Source organism: Panthera uncia (assembly GCF_023721935.1).
Source record: "Panthera uncia isolate 11264 chromosome C1 unlocalized genomic scaffold, Puncia_PCG_1.0 HiC_scaffold_3, whole genome shotgun sequence".
NCBI classification, from domain to species: Eukaryota; Metazoa; Chordata; class Mammalia; order Carnivora; family Felidae; genus Panthera; species Panthera uncia.
Window position 1 is genome coordinate 18,576,428 of NW_026057584.1, and position 17,714 is coordinate 18,594,141.

The following is a 17,714-nucleotide window of genomic DNA, read 5'->3' on the forward strand; positions in this document are numbered from 1 at the left end:
CACTAGAGCACCTGGCTGGAGAAACGGCCACCTGCGAGTTCGTACTTGGCCGTCATGCACCCAGGGTGCACCGGGCACGAGTCACAGCCACCCTGGTTACAGAGGTGTCACCAGGGAGGTGAAGTACAGGGAGGCCCCAGCTCCAGCACCTTGGACTATTGAACGGTCAAAGTGTATGTGCATTTTTAGGATTTGAAGAATGAAAACAGAACCGTGCCAAATGAAACTATATTTAATCTACTCACGTAGGGTGAGGGTGAAGCAATACCAGAGAGCATTTGCTGTTTCTCACCGATGGTGCCATGTGATAATTCAGGGATGGCCATGGCTCCTGTGGGTTAGTCACCAAAACCATTTTGGTTTTTTTTATTTTTATTATTTTTTAAGGTTTATTTTTGACAGAGAGAGAGAGAGACAGAGCATGAGTGGGGGAGGGGCAGAGAGAGGGAGACACAGAATCTGAGGCAGGTTCCAGGCTCTGAGTTGTCAGCACAGAGCTCGACGCGGGGCTCAAACTCACAGACCGCAAGATCATGACCTGAGCCGAAGTTGGATGCTCAACCGACTGAGCCACCCAGGCGCCCCTCACCAAAACCATTTTGAAGCAGAAACCACTTGATGGAAGCTGACCTTACCACCAGAAAGACATCTGGAAAATAGTTCTTGGGAGTGAGAATCTAAGACATACGTATGCTTCTGGACAAGAATCTTAAAAACACCTTAACGGCCATCATCAAATGGAGTTGAAGCAGGTTATGAAATGGATGTCAAAATGATCTGAAGATGATGGGAAACATTTCGACAGTTGAGTAACTTGGACAACCAGTGCGGGAAGAATTCAATGGCAAGAAAGATCCCTAATGGAAGCTCCAGAAAATTCTGACCAGGAAGGGGGATGTAAGGAGCCAGGTTGGTGGGTTAAACCTTGTGCTGTACATAGACTTGAACTATAAATGGGGAAGTCCAACAGGGAAGCTTCAGATCATCACAAAGGAATTCAAAGAAAGGCACAGGTTTGTAGGAAATGTGTCAGGAATGAAACAGAAAAACCCATATCCAACAAGAAACAAATACAATTAAACGTGAATTAATTCAAATCCTGTACATACTGAGAGCTTACACATCAGCACCCCCACCAACAGGGCCACGAAGACATATCTTCTGTTTTCAAGAAGTCTGCAATCCCAAGATGATAGTTAAAAGATAGATTTTTTTCCCAACTGTATAAAGTAGAAAGCGAGAGCCATGCCTATGTCTGTTTTAAAAAGTTTAAAAGAATCCTATGTATAAATACTGTTTTGTTCCCTGATTTTATTTTTACTTGACTATGTTGTGTCCATATCTACATGTCAAACACAAATCTCTTTAAAGGGCAAATTATCTTCATTATGAGCTCTGTAAAAAGTTTGAAAATCATACTCGTGGTCGGCAAGCAGAAAGCCAACCTATTCCATTTTCCCCAGCTTCGTCTTCCATCACACTCGTCTCTTTGCTATTTCTTTAATATGCAAGTACATTAGGCCTTTGCTCTATGCCTTTTTCTCTGCCCAGAATGTTCTTCCCCTAGATATCCTCTTGGTTGAAGACCTCACCTCTTTCAGGTCTTGGCTCAAGTCACACCTCAATGAGATCTCCACTCACCGCCCCACTTACCAGAACCTGCCTCCCAACCTCACACCCTCCCCGCAAGGTGGCTGCCCTCCCAATCCTTTCCTTCCCTTTTTTACAGTTTGTGCTCATAGGGCTTCGGGTCCCCTTCTAACACATTATGCATTTTCCTGATTTTTACATTATCTTTAATCGTTGGTCTCCCTAATGCCTCCCCACTAGACTAAAGCTCCATCAGGGCAGGAATCTTTTTTTTGTTTTTCGGGTTCTGTCACATCCCACGCATCTTGTGCAGTGTTTGGCACTTAATAGGTGCTCAAAAATATTTGTGAGTGGATATATGAAGAAAGAGGATCACACACACACACACACACACACACACACACACCCTCCTCACTGGCAGTATCTTGAAGCAATTTTAGAAATTTGTAGACACAAGTTACTGTAATATTTTTTGTTTACAGCAACCAGTAGTAAGGCAAGAGTGGTGGTTAAATGCCATTTTGTTAGCTAGAACCATAATGGAATGATGTCATTTTGCAGAAACTAAGAATACAAGTTATTAAAAGTAAGGGACAGGATACCTTCTTGCTTTCTTTGGCTATACATCCCCAGCATCCTTAGGATGCTTTACGTACCAAGAGAGACTGGTGAGAGGGTGTGGGTGGACCAATCCAGACCCTGTTACAGAAAGCCGAGGAGCATGGCTTGAGTATTAAAGATTAGTACCCTCCCCTTTACTGACCATTCATTGAACTAATATTTTCCAAGACTCTCTTTAAGCAACTAATTTCTTTCCTAATAGAGATGCTGGGGTGGAAATAAAGCACATTAGTATTAGTAAACATGTTACTAACCATACACAAAAAATATATTTGTATATATGTCTTTTTGTCTATAAGAGTTTCCCACAATCTTTAGTTTCTGATTTGAGGGCAAAAACTCTTCTATGTAACAATCTGGCTACTTTTTCCTACCTTTTCAAAGTCATCAAAACAAGGTCTTTAATGCCTGAATCTCTCTGAAGTGCCTCGTAATGAGCTTATTGTTAGGGCAAAGGTAACTTGACATTCCCATTTCTAATCAATAGCCAGCTTTCAAAGCATTTGAGTGGCTCTAATTGGATCTCCAAATGTGTTCTGGACTAATCTGAGGCTTGAAAGACAGCCTGCTTCCATTTCTGAATATGGGCCAAATTTGGTGGAGTTGCTAACGTCTTAAAAAAATCAACAGTAGAGGGAAATCTGGCTGGCTCAGTTGGTGGAGTGTGAGACTCTTGATCCTGGGATTGTGAGTTCAACCCCCACATTGAGCATAGAGCCTACTTTAAAAAAATAAATTAAGAATTAAAAAATCAACAGTAGAGAGGCACCTAGGTGGCTCAGTCAGTTGAGCATCCGACTCTTGATTTTGGCTCAGGTCATGATCTCATGGGATCGAGCCCTGTGTCAGGCTCTGTGCTGAGTGTGGAGCCTGCTTGGGACTCACTCTCTCTCTCTCTCTCTCTCTCTCTCTCTCTCTCTCTCTCTCTCTGTCTCAAAAATCAACAGAAGTGAGAATGATTGCAATCAGCTGGGGAAATGGTAAATTAAAGAGTATGAGGTCTTAAAAATCCAAGATGAAAGTAACAGGAGTCCCCTATATTTGGAGAGAAAATGAGTGACCTGAACAGAGGTCAACAACCCAGCACGCTTGCCCTAGGAATCACTTACAAAGAAATGGGGTCATTATGGAGTCAAAATGGCCTGGATTCCAACTCCAACTCCCTCACTTACAAGCTCTGAACCTCAGTTCCTCATCCATAAAATGAAAATAATGGTGTCAATTTCATAAGGCTTTTGTGAAGGTTACATCAGATAACACCAGGGTTTCCCCCTTTACTAGATCATCCAGGTTGGGTTTTCATTACCACTGGCGCCATCATCGTTGCTTGGGCCACTGCCCGTCACTGAGAATCCCCTTCATTCTTTTCAGGCATTCCTTTCCCTCCTTCAAAACTGATTTCTTCCAAGAGGTCTAACCCCATCATCAGATGGAATTGAAGCACGTATGAAACGGATGTCAAAATGACCTAAAGATGGGGGCATCTTGGTGGCTTAGTCAGTTAATTGTCCAACTCTTGATTTGGGCCCAGGTCAAGATCTTCCAGGTTCATGAGTTTGAGCCCCATGTTGGGCTCTGCGCTGACTGTCCGGAGACTACTTGGGATTTTCTCTCTCTCTTCCTCTCTCTCTGCCCCTCCCCCTTTCCCTCTGAAGGTAAACCAATAAACTTAAAAAAAATCTAAAGATGATGGAAAATATTTCAACAGTTAAGTAACTTGGACAACTAGTGGGAACAATTCAATGGGAAGAAAGATCCCAGGCTAATCTCTTCTTAATTCCATATCCTTCTAGGCCAAGTTCATCTTATCTACATGATTCTACAGAATTCTACAGAATTATCTACATGATCTACAGAATTCATGCATTATTCTGTACTCACTCATAAATGGCATTCACAGCTTCGCAACTGTCTTTTATTTTCATGATTTATTTTTAAGATTAAATAGTGAATTTCTTGAGGACAACAACTGTGTTTTTTTACTTTCTGTTTGTATTCTCTATCCTTACGCACCTATCACACTACTGTTCACAAGATAGATGCTCACTAATAGAAAGGATCCTCCTAATCCCACTACTGTCTTGGGGCACACATGTATGAGCAACCTGTTGTATATTATTCCCCCGAGACGGGTGATAGGAATCATAGAACCACTGCTGCTAGTGAGCCCAGTGGAGGATAAAAAACAAATTACACATAAGCTTTGTACTTCACAGCTTATATTTTTAACCCTCGCAACAACCCTACGAGGTAAGTGATAATATTTTCGCCTTATAGATGAGAAAACTAAAATTTAGAGAAGTCAAGTGACTTGCCCAAGGCCACAAAGGTAGAAGGTATCAAAGACCATGTTCAGGCATAGATCTGACAACTCCAGGCCTAGAGCTCTTTCTATGAGCCAAGGCTGCTGTGCTCCGAGTCATTGGAAGATATTTGGCTAACTGCATTCCAACAACCTGTCTGGTTGTGGCTCAGCACCCATGGATTTAGAGCAGGACTGATCTGGCCAAGTGGCAGGATAAAGAGAAAAAAGATTAGTTGATTACAGAAGTATGGACCAGCACAGTATGTATGCATGTATTTGTCTGTAGATATACACATATCTGTATACACATGCACACACATATGACTATAAGTACATTTTATTTGAACTATGTAGTGTTCAAATCAAGATTGAGTAAATATACTAACATAGTAGTCTAATAAACAGATATTTAATGATCAGGTTCTATGGTATATTTTCTTCCCCCCATTTCCTTTCCACCTATTTTTCCAACGTTTACTCTAGTGTGCAAAAGCTGAATCATATTATCCAAAGAAATAGATCTTACTTTGTTCTCTTCAAAATAGAGATGATTGAGGGTAGAAGGGGTCTAGAGGTGGGAGAAGAAAAGTGATTTTACCAAGAGGCCCAGGACTCAGATGTCAGGTGCCCCCCCGCCCCCCACCAATCAGACTCTATCACTGCTACTCAAACTCCAGGCCATTGGTGCCCCCAGAGTGGCACACCTCAGTTCTCCAAGTTTACTGCCAGCAGGAGCCTGGAAGTGACTAGAAAAAAGAACTAGGCTTTGTTTGATAGGTCTAATGGATTAGCCCAGCTCAAAATCTACCCTACAGCTACTGAACAGCTAAGAATATAGGCAGGCAAGAAATGACCCAAGGTTTCAGGCCCCAATTTGGATTCAAAATGCTCCAGGGTCACTGCCCTGGAAATTATGATGCTTCCAGTTCTGCCCTCTTCTCCCCCTTCCTGCACTGAATGAGACTGGACTCACGCAGATCTAAATTTGAGATTCAGATCTTGAACCATCAGGTGTCCTGAGGGGGAAAAAAAAAGTATACGTTTGGAATGAAAAAGCTCCAGAGTTCAAATCTTGACTGGGGGACCACAGGCAAGTTACTGTACTCGTACAGCCTTGGAGTTGTAGATTTGTAAAATGAGAATAGTAATTGCTGTGTACAGAGTGTTATTGTGAAGATTGTACTAAGTGCTTAAAGTACCTGTTATAGAGGAGAGACTTCATAAGTGTTATGTTCTTCTCCCAGAACACACCCTGATCACTGCTCCAAAGTTAGCCAGGCCCAGGAGGGGCTAGACTTGGTGGAGCGCTATCTAAACCAACGAGGTCACACTGCTGTCGGACCACCCCTGATGCCAAGCGGTCTTAGCACTGCTCTAATGCTGATTTGACACGGATCAGATCTTTACCAGAGATTTGCATTCAACGGGATCACAGTTTAAGAAGAGAAATGAAAGAATGGCAACGTTAATAAATGGTTACAAGTTAGAGCCCCTAAAATAATCTTAAATTGTCTTTTACTCGGAGAAAAGAAGATTGAAAGTGAATTTAAAGAACTCTTCAGGACTGTGCACATGGGATAATAAGCAGGATAATTACCCTAATTTCTAAGACCAGAAGAAGAGGAAAGCAGTCGAATTTGCATTAGAGAGGGAGGAAGAAAGACTGAAATTAAGGCAAAACTTCTCTAGAAGATTATTATAACACACTGCAATAGATGACCCTGGGAACCTATGGGATTATCTTCTTTTGAGCTCCCTAAGAAGAGCCCTCCCCTCCCCCGTTTGTCTGGATTGGGAGAGGCACTGACCTGGTCTGCTCCAGAAATCTGAGCAGTAGAGAGGGAGGCGGGTGGGGAATAGTGCCGGAATAGTTTTTGAACCCTGGAAAAGGTACCTTGAAGTTCCTTGAGAGCTCAAGGAGAAGAAACAATGTTGGAGAGACCTGTGACTGGGAGACATAGAATTCAAATACTGAGGAAGGAAGAGACCCAAAGTGGAGAACATGGGGGGCAGGGTGGTAGGGGGGCGGGGAGGAAAAAAGAAACAATGCACTGTGTTTCCAAGTGACATGCCACACTCTCCCCCTGGTGGCATCATCCTAACTTCCCTTCTGTGGGCCTCAGTTGCCTTTTCTGGAAACGAAGTGCTTGGATTAAGCACTATCATAGGTCCCCATCTAATTCCGAACTTATGTTCACAAAATCCATCCAGAGAAAACGTGAGGACATCTGTGAAAAGCCACCACAGCTCAAAACCCAGGAAAGAGGGCCAAGGAACCGATTCATAGGTGAGAGCTGAGGCTCTGGGGTCAGACCCCCGTAGAGGGTAGAGGATTTGAATTTTCTCTCTGCTCCCCAGCCCGAAGCTAGTTGTTTATCTTCTCTGAACTTCAAAATCTTCATTTGTAAAACGGGAATAAGAGCTCAGCTGAGGTTGTGAGTTTGAATTAGATAATGCAAGTAGCATACTTAGTATAATCATATGGAAGAGCTCCCATGTACCAGGCACGTAAGAATCAACAAAGTGGTACTTAACTGGGTCAGTATTCTTGGAATGAAAAAAATGTTTAAATCTTTCTATTTCTCATTCTTTTATTTCTATCTCTATTGAATTGGTAGACTATACTGCGACCAAATCACATAATTTGTTGTGATGGCGGCATTTGTTTTCAACATCCTTGCCCTTTCTGGTTTTAGCAGAATAAATCCTAATTCATTCAGCTTTCCTGAGTGGCATATCAAAATAAACACACCGTCCGTGTTTACTTCTCTAGCTGCCTCTACGTATTCTCTATGGTTTTGAATTTGTAAAGCAGAATTAACAGAGGAATTGTGTAGCAGCCCTTGCACGCCAGCAGCTGTGAGTCGTTGTTGCGGTTCTCAGCAAGCCCCTGCCCCCCCCCCCCCCCCCCCCAACCCGCGCCGCCGGGTCTTTAATGTGGTCAGTTCCTCCAGCTGATGTCATCATTTAGCTGCTCTTCTCCACACCTTGGCCCATCCCTTTGTAACTTCATTTTGCTCTTTTTTAATAGTGTTTCCAACTCAAAAGAAACAACAAAACCCACCAAAAAGCCCGATTTGACTCTTCATGAGGCTGGGTGCCCCACTCCCAGCTTCACACCCGGTGGCCGTGGGATGTGCACCGGGTTGATACAGAATTCAGTCCACCACGCTGAGAGGGCGCGTCTCCCGGGCCAGGGTGGGGCACCAGGTTAGGGGCGGCCTCCCGTCTTCTGGCTTTACTTCCCCGCAGGGGACACCGTAGGCGGCCGTGCGGTCCGGCCACTGCCCCCCGCCCCTCGCGTCCGGCCGCGCCGTGGGTTGCGGTCTCTGTGGGGGTGGCAGCTCCTGTCCGGGAGGTTTGCGCCTGGCGGGGCACCCCGGAGCCGCGGGGAGCCCAGAGGCGAGGCCCAGGCGGGGTGGGGCGCGTCCGGGCGGGGAGGGCGAACTCAGGCAGTGCAGGGGGCGCCGAGGGCAGCGGGCGGGCGGACGCGGCGGAGGAGCGAGCGGGACGAGGGCTGGCTGGTGCCGGGGCCGCCCGCCCGAGGGGGAGGAGGCTGTGCCGCCCTTGCTGCAGGTTCGCTGTCGAGCGCACAGGAGGCAGGGACATGGGTAGGGTGCGGTCTGCGCGGGGCCCGAGCCCGGATCTCTTCCATTTCCCCTCTCACTCGGCCCCGAGCTGCGCCGCAGACGGCAGCAGCTCCCGCTCCGCCAGAGCCGCCTGACCGCCGGGCCGGGGTGCTAACCGCGGGGCCCGCCAGCCCGCCGGCCCGGCCAGCCCAGCCCAGCCCGGCGGCCCGCAGCCCCGCCGCCCGCCGCCCCCCGCCGCCGCCGCGTTGCCAAAACAAACGGGCCGGCCTATTTATTGGCGGCCGGCGAGCCGGGCAGCTCAGAGTCGAGGCGCCGAGGGGGACAGCGCGCCGCCACCAGCCAGGGCCCCGGGCCCCCGCCCCGCACCTGAGTCCCGCCGGCCCTGCGCCGCGCCGCGCAGCCCATGGCGCCCCCACCTGGAGCCCCCCGGAGCCAGCCGGACGCCTGAGCCCCCGCAGCGCGCCCGTCGACTCGCCCACCCACCAGCCCACCAGGCGCCCTCGCCCGCCCCTCGCCCGGGCTCCCCTGCCATGTCTCCCGCCCGGCTCCGGCCCCGACTGCGGTTCTGCCTGCTCCTGCTGCTGCTGCTGGTGCCGGCGGCGCGGGGCTGCGGGCCGGGCCGGGTGGTGGGCAGCCGGAGGCGGCCGCCGCGCAAGCTCGTGCCTCTCGCCTACAAGCAGTTCAGCCCCAACGTGCCGGAGAAGACGCTGGGCGCCAGCGGGCGCTATGAAGGCAAGATCGCGCGCAGCTCGGAGCGCTTCAAGGAGCTCACCCCCAACTACAATCCCGACATCATCTTCAAGGACGAGGAGAACACGGGCGCCGACCGCCTCATGACCCAGGTGAGCGCGACCCGCCCTCGCAGGGCGCCGCCGCTGAAGCGCCGCCACCTGCCCGGCCCTCCCCGCCCCCCTGGCACCTTTTCTCGACTGGCTGGCACGCCCCCTGGCACCTGCCCCTCTCGCCAAGCCCAGCCGCCTGCTGCCCAAGATGGGCCGGCCAGGGGTCCCGGCGGCAGTGCGGACACCCGCGGACCCGCCGGAGGTGGGAGAAGAGCGCCCCACTGCCAAGCGCCACGGCCGAGCCTGGTGGCGGCAGCCCCACTGCCCCAGAGCGCTGGCAGCTGAGCTCAGACTCGGCACCCGGAGGTACCTCGACCCGGCCGCCTCCCGCGCCTTCGGGACCACGCAGTCCCTCCTGGCCTAACCTTCCGCACCGCTGCGCCCCTCTCCATTCGGCACCCCTGAGGGCGAAGAAGCTGCGGGCGCAGAGGGCCGTTCCTCCCCGCGCGCTCTTGGTTCGCTGCGCTGCCCTCTCTGGAGCAGCGTTCCCCACCCCACCCCACCCCCCCTCCCGGGTCTGGGGTTAGGGACAGCCGGGAAGAGCTGAGCCGGGAGGCGGAGGTGGGAAAGGGAACTTGCCCGGCGAGCCCACGTGTCTGTCCCGGAGAGCTGAGCCGCGCCGCTGCGGTTAAGGGTGGGGTGCCGAGAACTTCGGGCTCTGGGACCGGACTTGGGGGACCCCTGGGCTTGGTGGCAGGGACGGGGAGTGTTGAAAGAGAAGAGCTAGGATGCCGGGAGAGGGAGGGAGCAGAACTAACGCTAGCTAGTTTCTGCAAGCTCCGAACAGGACCCGCTCAACCCAGGCACTGGGGAGTAGACTTTCTTCCCTGCATCTGGGGTCCCAAGGGATCAGAAACCTACGTCCCCTTCCTCGGTGGTCTCCCGGGGCTTCCCACGCATGCAGGCAGCCTGCTCCCTAGGTGCTTTGGGAAGAACAGCTCCACCACAGCCCTCAGCCTGCGCCCTGGCGCCGGGGCTGGCCGGCCGGTGTCGGGGCCGAAGGTTGGCTGGTGGCCGGGCCGGGCCGGGCGCCGAGGAATGCAGATAAGGATCCGGGCCACGGGCTGGGCAATCATTGACAGCGCTCCCCAGCTCTGGACCCGGGGGAGGGGGAGAGGGGCGGGGAGCAGGGGCCCACGGGGCCGACTTAGCTGGAGGGGGGGGGGCGGCTGGAAGCCTGGAGGCAAGGAGCACACCGAGCTCCCTTCCTGGGCAGTGTGCTCCCCAGCTAGGCTGCTCGCCCAGAGGACGGCCAGGCCTTGGGCTGTAGCCGCTGTTGGCTCCTGGGAGGCGGAGTCCAAGGGTCTGTGGGGCCCCCTTTGTGCGGGATGGGGGTAGGTTGAGACATGGGCTGTCCACATTTGGCGGCGCCTCGCACCCGAGTCACGGACTGTGAAAGGGTCGGCTCTCCGGCAGTCCCCTCCCCCCAGCCAACTGCAGGGTCCTTTGGGCTGCAGGCACGCGGGGAGTCATCACAGACCGTCGATCTCTCTCCTTCCCGCAAGGCGCGGCTCTACTCCCACCCCGTGTGAGACAGAGCGTGGAGTCGGCTCGCTGAGATCAGAGGCTCGGTTTCTCCAGCCCTTTCCCTGATAGGGGCGGCGCAGAGGTGCTGAAGGTTCTGGACTGAGGGAGAACCTTGCCTGGGATTATCAGCCTTGCGTGCGCCCCTTGCTGCGGAGGACGCTCCGGGTCGCCCTCCATCTGGCCCGGCTGGGCGCTAGCATTTCCACAGGCTTCTGGTTTCCAGGCTTCTGCATCCTCGGATTGGGTGTGGGTCACTTTTGGATCTTAAGTCCCAGCAGGAATACTCTGTGGCGCTGGAGAGATCCAGGCGGCCCGGGATTCCCCTCCCAACACGCCCCCACGTTGCTGGGGCGCTCTGCACCTGCCGCGCCTCCAGACAGAGTCGGGGGGCCTCAGCCCTGAGGCTACGGTGACACCTACTGGGCACCTCCGGCCTTGCACGCCTAGCAGGCCAGCCGCAGGCAGTCGGCTCCGCTACCACCCCAACCCTGCGGGCAGAGGGTGGTTTCTGGCCTTCAGGTGCCTTGGTGGGACAGAGGGACTGGGCGCGGGAAAAGTGTAGCCGGGTCTGTGGAGGGATCGGTACCCCGATCTGAGGGGAAAGAGCGTGGGAGGGAGGGGCCACTTATCAGAGGAGGTCGCCCCAAGGGTGCACCTCCCAACGCGCCCTCCAGATTTGTGGCGCCACCGTGCGGTCCAGGTCCCTGGAGCAGCCAGACGCTAGAAGGGAAAGAAGCAAGTTAGGGCTCTCTGTTCCTAAAAGAGAGGGACAGAACAACCTCCCTGGTTTCCTAACTCCAGCGGATGCTCTGGGAGAGGCCGGGGGCGGGGCCACGCCTCCACCCGCCTGCAGGCCGGCATCTCCCCCTAACTCTGCTGGCTTTCCTCTCCTAGCGCTGCAAGGACCGCCTGAACTCGCTGGCCATCTCCGTGATGAACCAGTGGCCCGGCGTGAAGCTGAGGGTGACTGAAGGCTGGGATGAGGACGGTCACCACTCTGAGGAGTCGCTGCACTATGAGGGCCGCGCGGTGGACATTACCACTTCGGACCGCGACCGCAATAAGTATGGACTGCTGGCGCGCTTGGCAGTGGAGGCCGGCTTCGACTGGGTGTATTATGAGTCCAAGGCCCACGTGCACTGCTCCGTCAAGTCCGGTGAGCCGCTGCCTGGGGGCTGGGCCCGGGGCCGGGGCCGCAGGGCATGGGCAGGCACAGGGCTCACTGCTGCCCAGAAGGTGAAGAGGCCCGCCAGGGGATGGAGGCGGGGACCCCAGGGAAGAGGACGTCCGCCTCGCTCCCCACTGCTGCTTGTGACCACCTGCTCACCCCCTGCCTGGTAGTGTCATGGCAGGAGCCTAGGGAGACAGGGCCCTGTCCCAGCACTGCTGGGGGCCGACCTCGCGGTCCACAGTCCAGAGCCTGCAGCAGGAGGTGCAAGACAGAGCAAGCTGGACAGATGGAGGAAGCCAGGCTGGGACAGAGATGGCTTTCCCGCTCAGATGACTCAGAATGGAGGCGGGCGGTGGGGCCAGGGGCCAAGGGCCAGCTTATGCCCAGACACCAGCATGCCTCACCAGGAGCCGGGACCCCAGAGACTCAGAACCCACAACCCTGCTGCAGGTCAGGCCCTTTAGGGCACTTTGTATGCTCCTCCAGGGGGTGCAGGCATCCCCAACCTCTCCCTCAGGGCCCTGAAGCTGGACAGTTTGGGGCAAAGCCAGCCACAAGGGGCAGAATAAACAGTGGACTCAATAAAATGGATTTTCCCAGATTGGCCGCCTTGTTGATCCGAATGGGCAGGCATTGGGGCCTTGCCCCTCCCTCAGATCTTGTCAGCATCCCTGTCACCTACACTGAACCTGATCACGGATGCTTCAGATAGTTCCCGTGTGACTGCCAGTCTGGCTCCACCTGGCTTCGGGCACAGCCCTCCATGCTGGCACCACGTAGCAGTCACACCCGAAGACCTGACACATGAGACCAGACCCACTGCTTACTATTCCCGAACCCACCTGGGCACACTGTGGTGACCCACCCCCATCCTCCCCTCCAGCACTTTCCTGCCAATTGTATCTACTTCAAGTCACGTCCACCCTTCACCTGCGAACACTGGCCCGACACCAGCTCCCCGAGTGGCCACTTCCATCATTATTCCCACCCACAACACTGCTCACCATCCCGCCCACCAATGCCACCGTGTCCTGTCCCCGCACAAGGACCCAGCACATGAACTGAAGATGGTGACTTTACCCTTGCCACTGAGTCACGCCCTGGCCTGACCACTCACTCTGAGGCTCCCCAGAAGTCTATAGCTGCCCACGGCTGGCCCTCCTCTCGCTTCTATCTGGACTCCAAGGGCCAGCTCTGGGACAGAACTCGGGGTGTCAGCCTGAGAGTGCAATTTTTGGGGAGTGTCTGAGCAAGGAGTGAGAAATGACAGGACATCCAGACCCCAGAGGAGCTAAGTGCCTTCTCCACGAGACTGTAGCTTTCGAGTTTCAAGTCACAGCTGACCACCACCTGGCTCAGTTCACCCCTGACCTCTCTGATGCTCTACAACATTGCTTCACAGCGAGCAGACAGGGGCTTGGCCGGGGCTTCAGCAGGGTCCTTTCTTTCTCACTCATGGGTCTTGGAGCCGCAATATGCTCCTCTCACTGGCAAAGGATTAGACGGGGGAGGAGGACAGATCACATCGTGGGTTGGGGTGTATTCAAGGCTGCACGGGAAGGGGGGAGCAGAGCCAGAATATGGTGATGGGGGGGTGCTCTTTGGGAGCAAGAGGAGCTCTGGGGAGGGGTGCTGTGACACAGCAGTAACACCTTCATGTCCCTTCTTCCCACAGAGCACTCTGCTGCGGCCAAGACAGGTGGCTGCTTTCCTGCTGGAGCCCAGGTGCGCCTAGAGAGCGGGGCACGTGTGGCCTTGTCAGCTGTGAGACCCGGAGACCGGGTGCTGGCCATGGGGGAGGATGGGAACCCCACCTTCAGTGACGTGCTCATTTTCCTGGATCGCGAGCCAGACAGGCTGAGGGCCTTCCGGGTCATCGAGACCCAGGACCCCCCGCGCCGCCTGGCACTCACGCCTGCCCACCTGCTCTTCACCGCCAATAATCACACAGAACCAGCGGCCCACTTCCGGGCCACATTTGCCAGCCAAGTGCAGCCTGGCCAGTACGTGCTGGTGGCCGGGGTGCCGGGCCTGCAACCTGCCCGAGTGGCAGCCGTCTCCACACACGTGGCCCTGGGGGCCTATGCCCCACTAACAAGGCATGGGACGCTGGTGGTGGAGGATGTGGTGGCCTCCTGCTTCGCGGCCGTGGCTGACCACCGTCTGGCTCAGTTGGCCTTCTGGCCCCTGCGACTGTTTCCCAGCTTGGCGTGGGGCAGCTGGACCCCGGGGGAGGGTGTGCACTGGTACCCCCAGCTGCTCTACCGCCTGGGGCGGCTCTTGTTGGAAGAGGGCAGCTTCCACTCGCTGGGCATGGCTGGGCCGGGGAGCTGAGAAGACCCCTTCACTGCCCTCCTGCAGCTGCCTAACGCGGTCCAAAGGCCTTCCCGCCGAGAGGACACTGGCCCTGAAAGGGACCCGAGTGGGGGGCACTGGTTCCCACCATCTCCTCTTTCCCAGACACACCATGGAGACTTGACTGGGCAATGCCAGTGTTGACCACCCCACCTCGATGTAGGGACAGAGCTACAAGCTAAGCTGGTTGGGAGGGAGTGGTCTATCTTTCTATTCTAGAGACCTCTTGAGGCTGGCACAGTGGATTCCCCCACCTGGCCAGCTCTCACTTCGATTTTTCGTACCTGCCTCCCCCAATGGGGAGGGCCCATTCCATCTGTCTGAGGCCCCTCGTAGGTGGGCTTGCACCTCAGTCGATGCTGCTAGATTCCCTGGGAGCCAGCAGGGAGCTGGCTGGACTCAACACCTGCTGCCCAGAACTGAGAAGGCCGCAGGGTGGGGCAGCCAGTCTGGCCATCCTGAGGCATGACCTTCCTCCCTGGCCACACTCCTCGGGACAGAGACTGTTGCTGTCAGTGAGCAGAGTTCCTTGTTCCAGCCAATGTGATCATAGTGCCCAGGACCAGGGGAGCGGGCTGGATGTCCTTCTGCCCCTGCCCAGGCTACGCTCCCTGTTCTGCTGAACCATGACCCTCACCCCCCTCTCCGGTCAGTCTCCCCCACCTTATTTATTGGCTCGGAGGGGGAAGCCCATGGGAGAATTTTGGGGATGTTTTGGTCTTTTCTTCCTTTTGTAATAAAAATTATTTAAGTTGTTAGAGCCATAGAGTCTAGGATGCTGAGCAGGGCCAACACACAGTCTGGAGCCATGGGTGGGTCGGTTCAGGGGTGTGCTCACCTTCCTCCAAGAACAGAAACTCCCATGCTCCCACCTTTACTACAGGCCCTTCTTCACCCAGAAGCCCAGCAAAGTTGCCACAGAGAACTGGGCTCTGTGCCAGGCAAGGCCTTCCCATGCTGATCTCAAAGTTTGCCCTAAACACTGTTGGACCAGAGAGAGAATGGAGGTAACTAGCCCATGGTCACTTCACTCATCTAGAACCACCTCACTGGGCCTGTCGAGGCACTTTTCCTGCTTACTCAAGTCTGTCTCGGGGCCTGTTTCTCATCCTTCAGTGTGAATAACGGACCATGGTACGAGAAGATTTTGTAGAATTCACATCTGCCTTGTGGCCCCTTCTGACTTCTTGGAGAACTCAGGAGTCCCTAACCTAGCTGTTCTCAAACCTCAGAATCACCTGTGCAGTTTCTTTAAAAGTGATTCCTGGGTCCATTCAAACAATTCTGCTTTAATAGATCCAGAGCGAGGCCCAGGAAATTTTTACAAATACCGAACATGGCGGATGGTCCATGGACCACACTTTGAGAAACATTGCTTAGTCTAGAAAAGGCCCAGTTTATTGCCAAGACAAGGTGACTCCCTTCTTCATTTTTTCTGGGTCTCTCTATGCCAAGGCAGGTTTTTCTGTACTTGCTACAGGTCAGCTGAGAGTCCCAGGTCCAGCGTTATACTTGTTAAATTCTCAGAAATTTCATAAGCCAGTTGATATAGGGCATGGTGGGAGTATTCACACCGTCAAAATTGGTGTATGCTACAAAGTAGAGTTCTCCCGACTGTGAACAGCCCGTTGCTAAAACATACAACTACCCAGCTTCTGTCCTCTTACAGAGATTACTATGTTAGGGATGACTGCTCAGACTCTTACCTTCTCCTTCCCCCACCTCCATGGAGGAAAACTCCAGAGAAGTTGCCCTGGAGACTGTGTCATCTGGGAGGAAATAGGCCCCCACAAGCTATAATGACAAGTGCTGTCATTCAATGAAGACCAACTATCACCAGATGTTGTTCTAAGTGCTTTATATTTAGAGCATTATTTCATTCTCATACAACACTATGTGGTGTATGTTTTCATATTGCCATGTTCCAGACGAACACAGAAGCTGGAGGAGGTTAAGTAACTTGCCTGAGATTACACAGCTAGTGAAGAGGCAGGATTCACACCCCTCCATCTGGCTTTTGGGCCCACTGTTTTGACCACAAGGCTTTTTCTTTGGTGAACTTGGGCCCTCTCAGCATTTCAGGCCTGGAAGGCACTCTCAGCATTTCAGGCCTGGAAGTCAGCTTTGTCAGCACATTTAGAATGGACCCATGGCAGAGGTTCATGGACAAGGCTCGAAGGAACCAGAATGTCCGTGAACTCCTTTACAGTAAAAAACAGAAAAATGGAAGATTAAGGTCAAGATACTTTTGTCCATTCATTTTTACATTCTCTCCCTTAATGACATTCTTCATGGGTGTGGGGGAGGGGGTGAAGGGAGGGGAAGGATGACACCGACCCTTGTATGCCACACATTTGGTGAGTGAGAAGACGAGAGAGAGATTTTCCCCTATGGGTGTCCAGCTGCTTCTCCTACTGAGCCTGAGTACTCTCCATCCTGCAGACCCAGAACCATTTGGTGTCCCCAAATCTTTCTGTTCTAGATGGGCCTCCTTCGGAAACACACTTATTCTTCAGATAGAGAAGGCTGCAAAGACTCAGAAAAAAACCCAACACTGATCCAAATTCAGACCCTCAAAAACCAAACTTGGAGTGGAAGTGGGGGCCCAGTGGCTTTTCTGGGAACCCTGGGGCCAGATCTGAGTAGACTGTGTGAGCAGGGAGACATGGGGAGACAGCCAGGGAAGTCATGTTGCAGCACTGCAGTATCATAGTCCCAATCCCTCCCACCAGAGCCTACCTCACCCCGATGTCTGTAATGCCAAGGCCCAGAGGAGGGTCAACTGTGCTTCCCAGGCCCAGGCATCTACTGACCCAATGCCTGCCTCTCCTCTCAGGGTCAAGTACAATCCCCAAGGCTGCTGTGTCCACAATTGTGACCTGCATTCACCTGTTCAGTCATTGTTTACTAGACATTCTTGTGTCAGGTCCTGTGCCAGAGTGAGGGAAAGCAGTAGTCCCCCCATCAGTGAATTCTTGGGTGGGAGGAAGAAGCATGGGGAGACATATCCATGCTGTGTGCTGAGTGCTTTGGATGACCTCTCACAGGGGCGACGGGAATGCCACGAAGAGGCTGAGGGCTAGGAAGATTTCCTGGGCAGGTAGGTAGGAAGGTTTGCATGGCAGGCAAGTAAAGGAAGGGATCCAAGCTGAGGACACAGTAAATGCAACAATGTGGGGGCTTGAGTGAGCCTGGGGGCTTGGAGGAACTGCCACCAGGTCAGCCTCACAAAGCTATGTGGGCTTGACAAAACTGAGGTAGAGAGGTAGGCAGGGATCAGATGACACACAGCCTTGTATGTCACACATTTGGACTTCATCCTGAGGGCTTGGGGAGGGCCTGAGGGTTTGAAGCTGGGGAAGCTCACAACTAGATTGTTTCAGAGAGCTCACCCAGGTGCAGTGTGGAGGACGGTCAGAGAAGGCAGCTGTGGAAGTAGGGAGTCCATTTACTGGGGAGAGAAGTTGGTGACCTGGGTTGAAGAAGTGGCTCGGGGGTCAGAAAGAAGGTGATGGATTGTAGATTTTAGTAGAATGGCCAGGACTTGAAGCCAGTTTGGGTGAGCCGGGAGGTTGAAGAAAGGGCTTAAGTTAACTTCAGGTGTTTAAACATGAGATCTAGCTTCCCCCGTGCCCAGAGCCCTTGACCGTGGCTCTTCTCTGGCCTCAGTGTCTGCACCTGTAAGGGAGATATCCAGGGCTTTCCCATATAGA

General features: G+C 53.4%; 1 protein-coding gene across 1 annotated transcript; it reads left to right on the plus strand.

The window, feature by feature from the left end:
• The first annotated feature begins 8,257 nt into the window (after positions 1-8,257).
• On the plus strand, positions 8,258-14,504 carry IHH (Indian hedgehog signaling molecule). Its single transcript, XM_049614857.1, has 3 exons — positions 8,258-8,948; positions 11,370-11,631; positions 13,322-14,504. The coding sequence occupies exons 1-3, from the start codon at positions 8,637-8,639 to the stop codon at positions 13,978-13,980; spliced, it is 1,233 nt and encodes a 410-aa protein (XP_049470814.1). The 5' UTR covers positions 8,258-8,636; the 3' UTR covers positions 13,981-14,504.
• Positions 14,505-17,714: the final 3,210 nt, after the last annotated feature.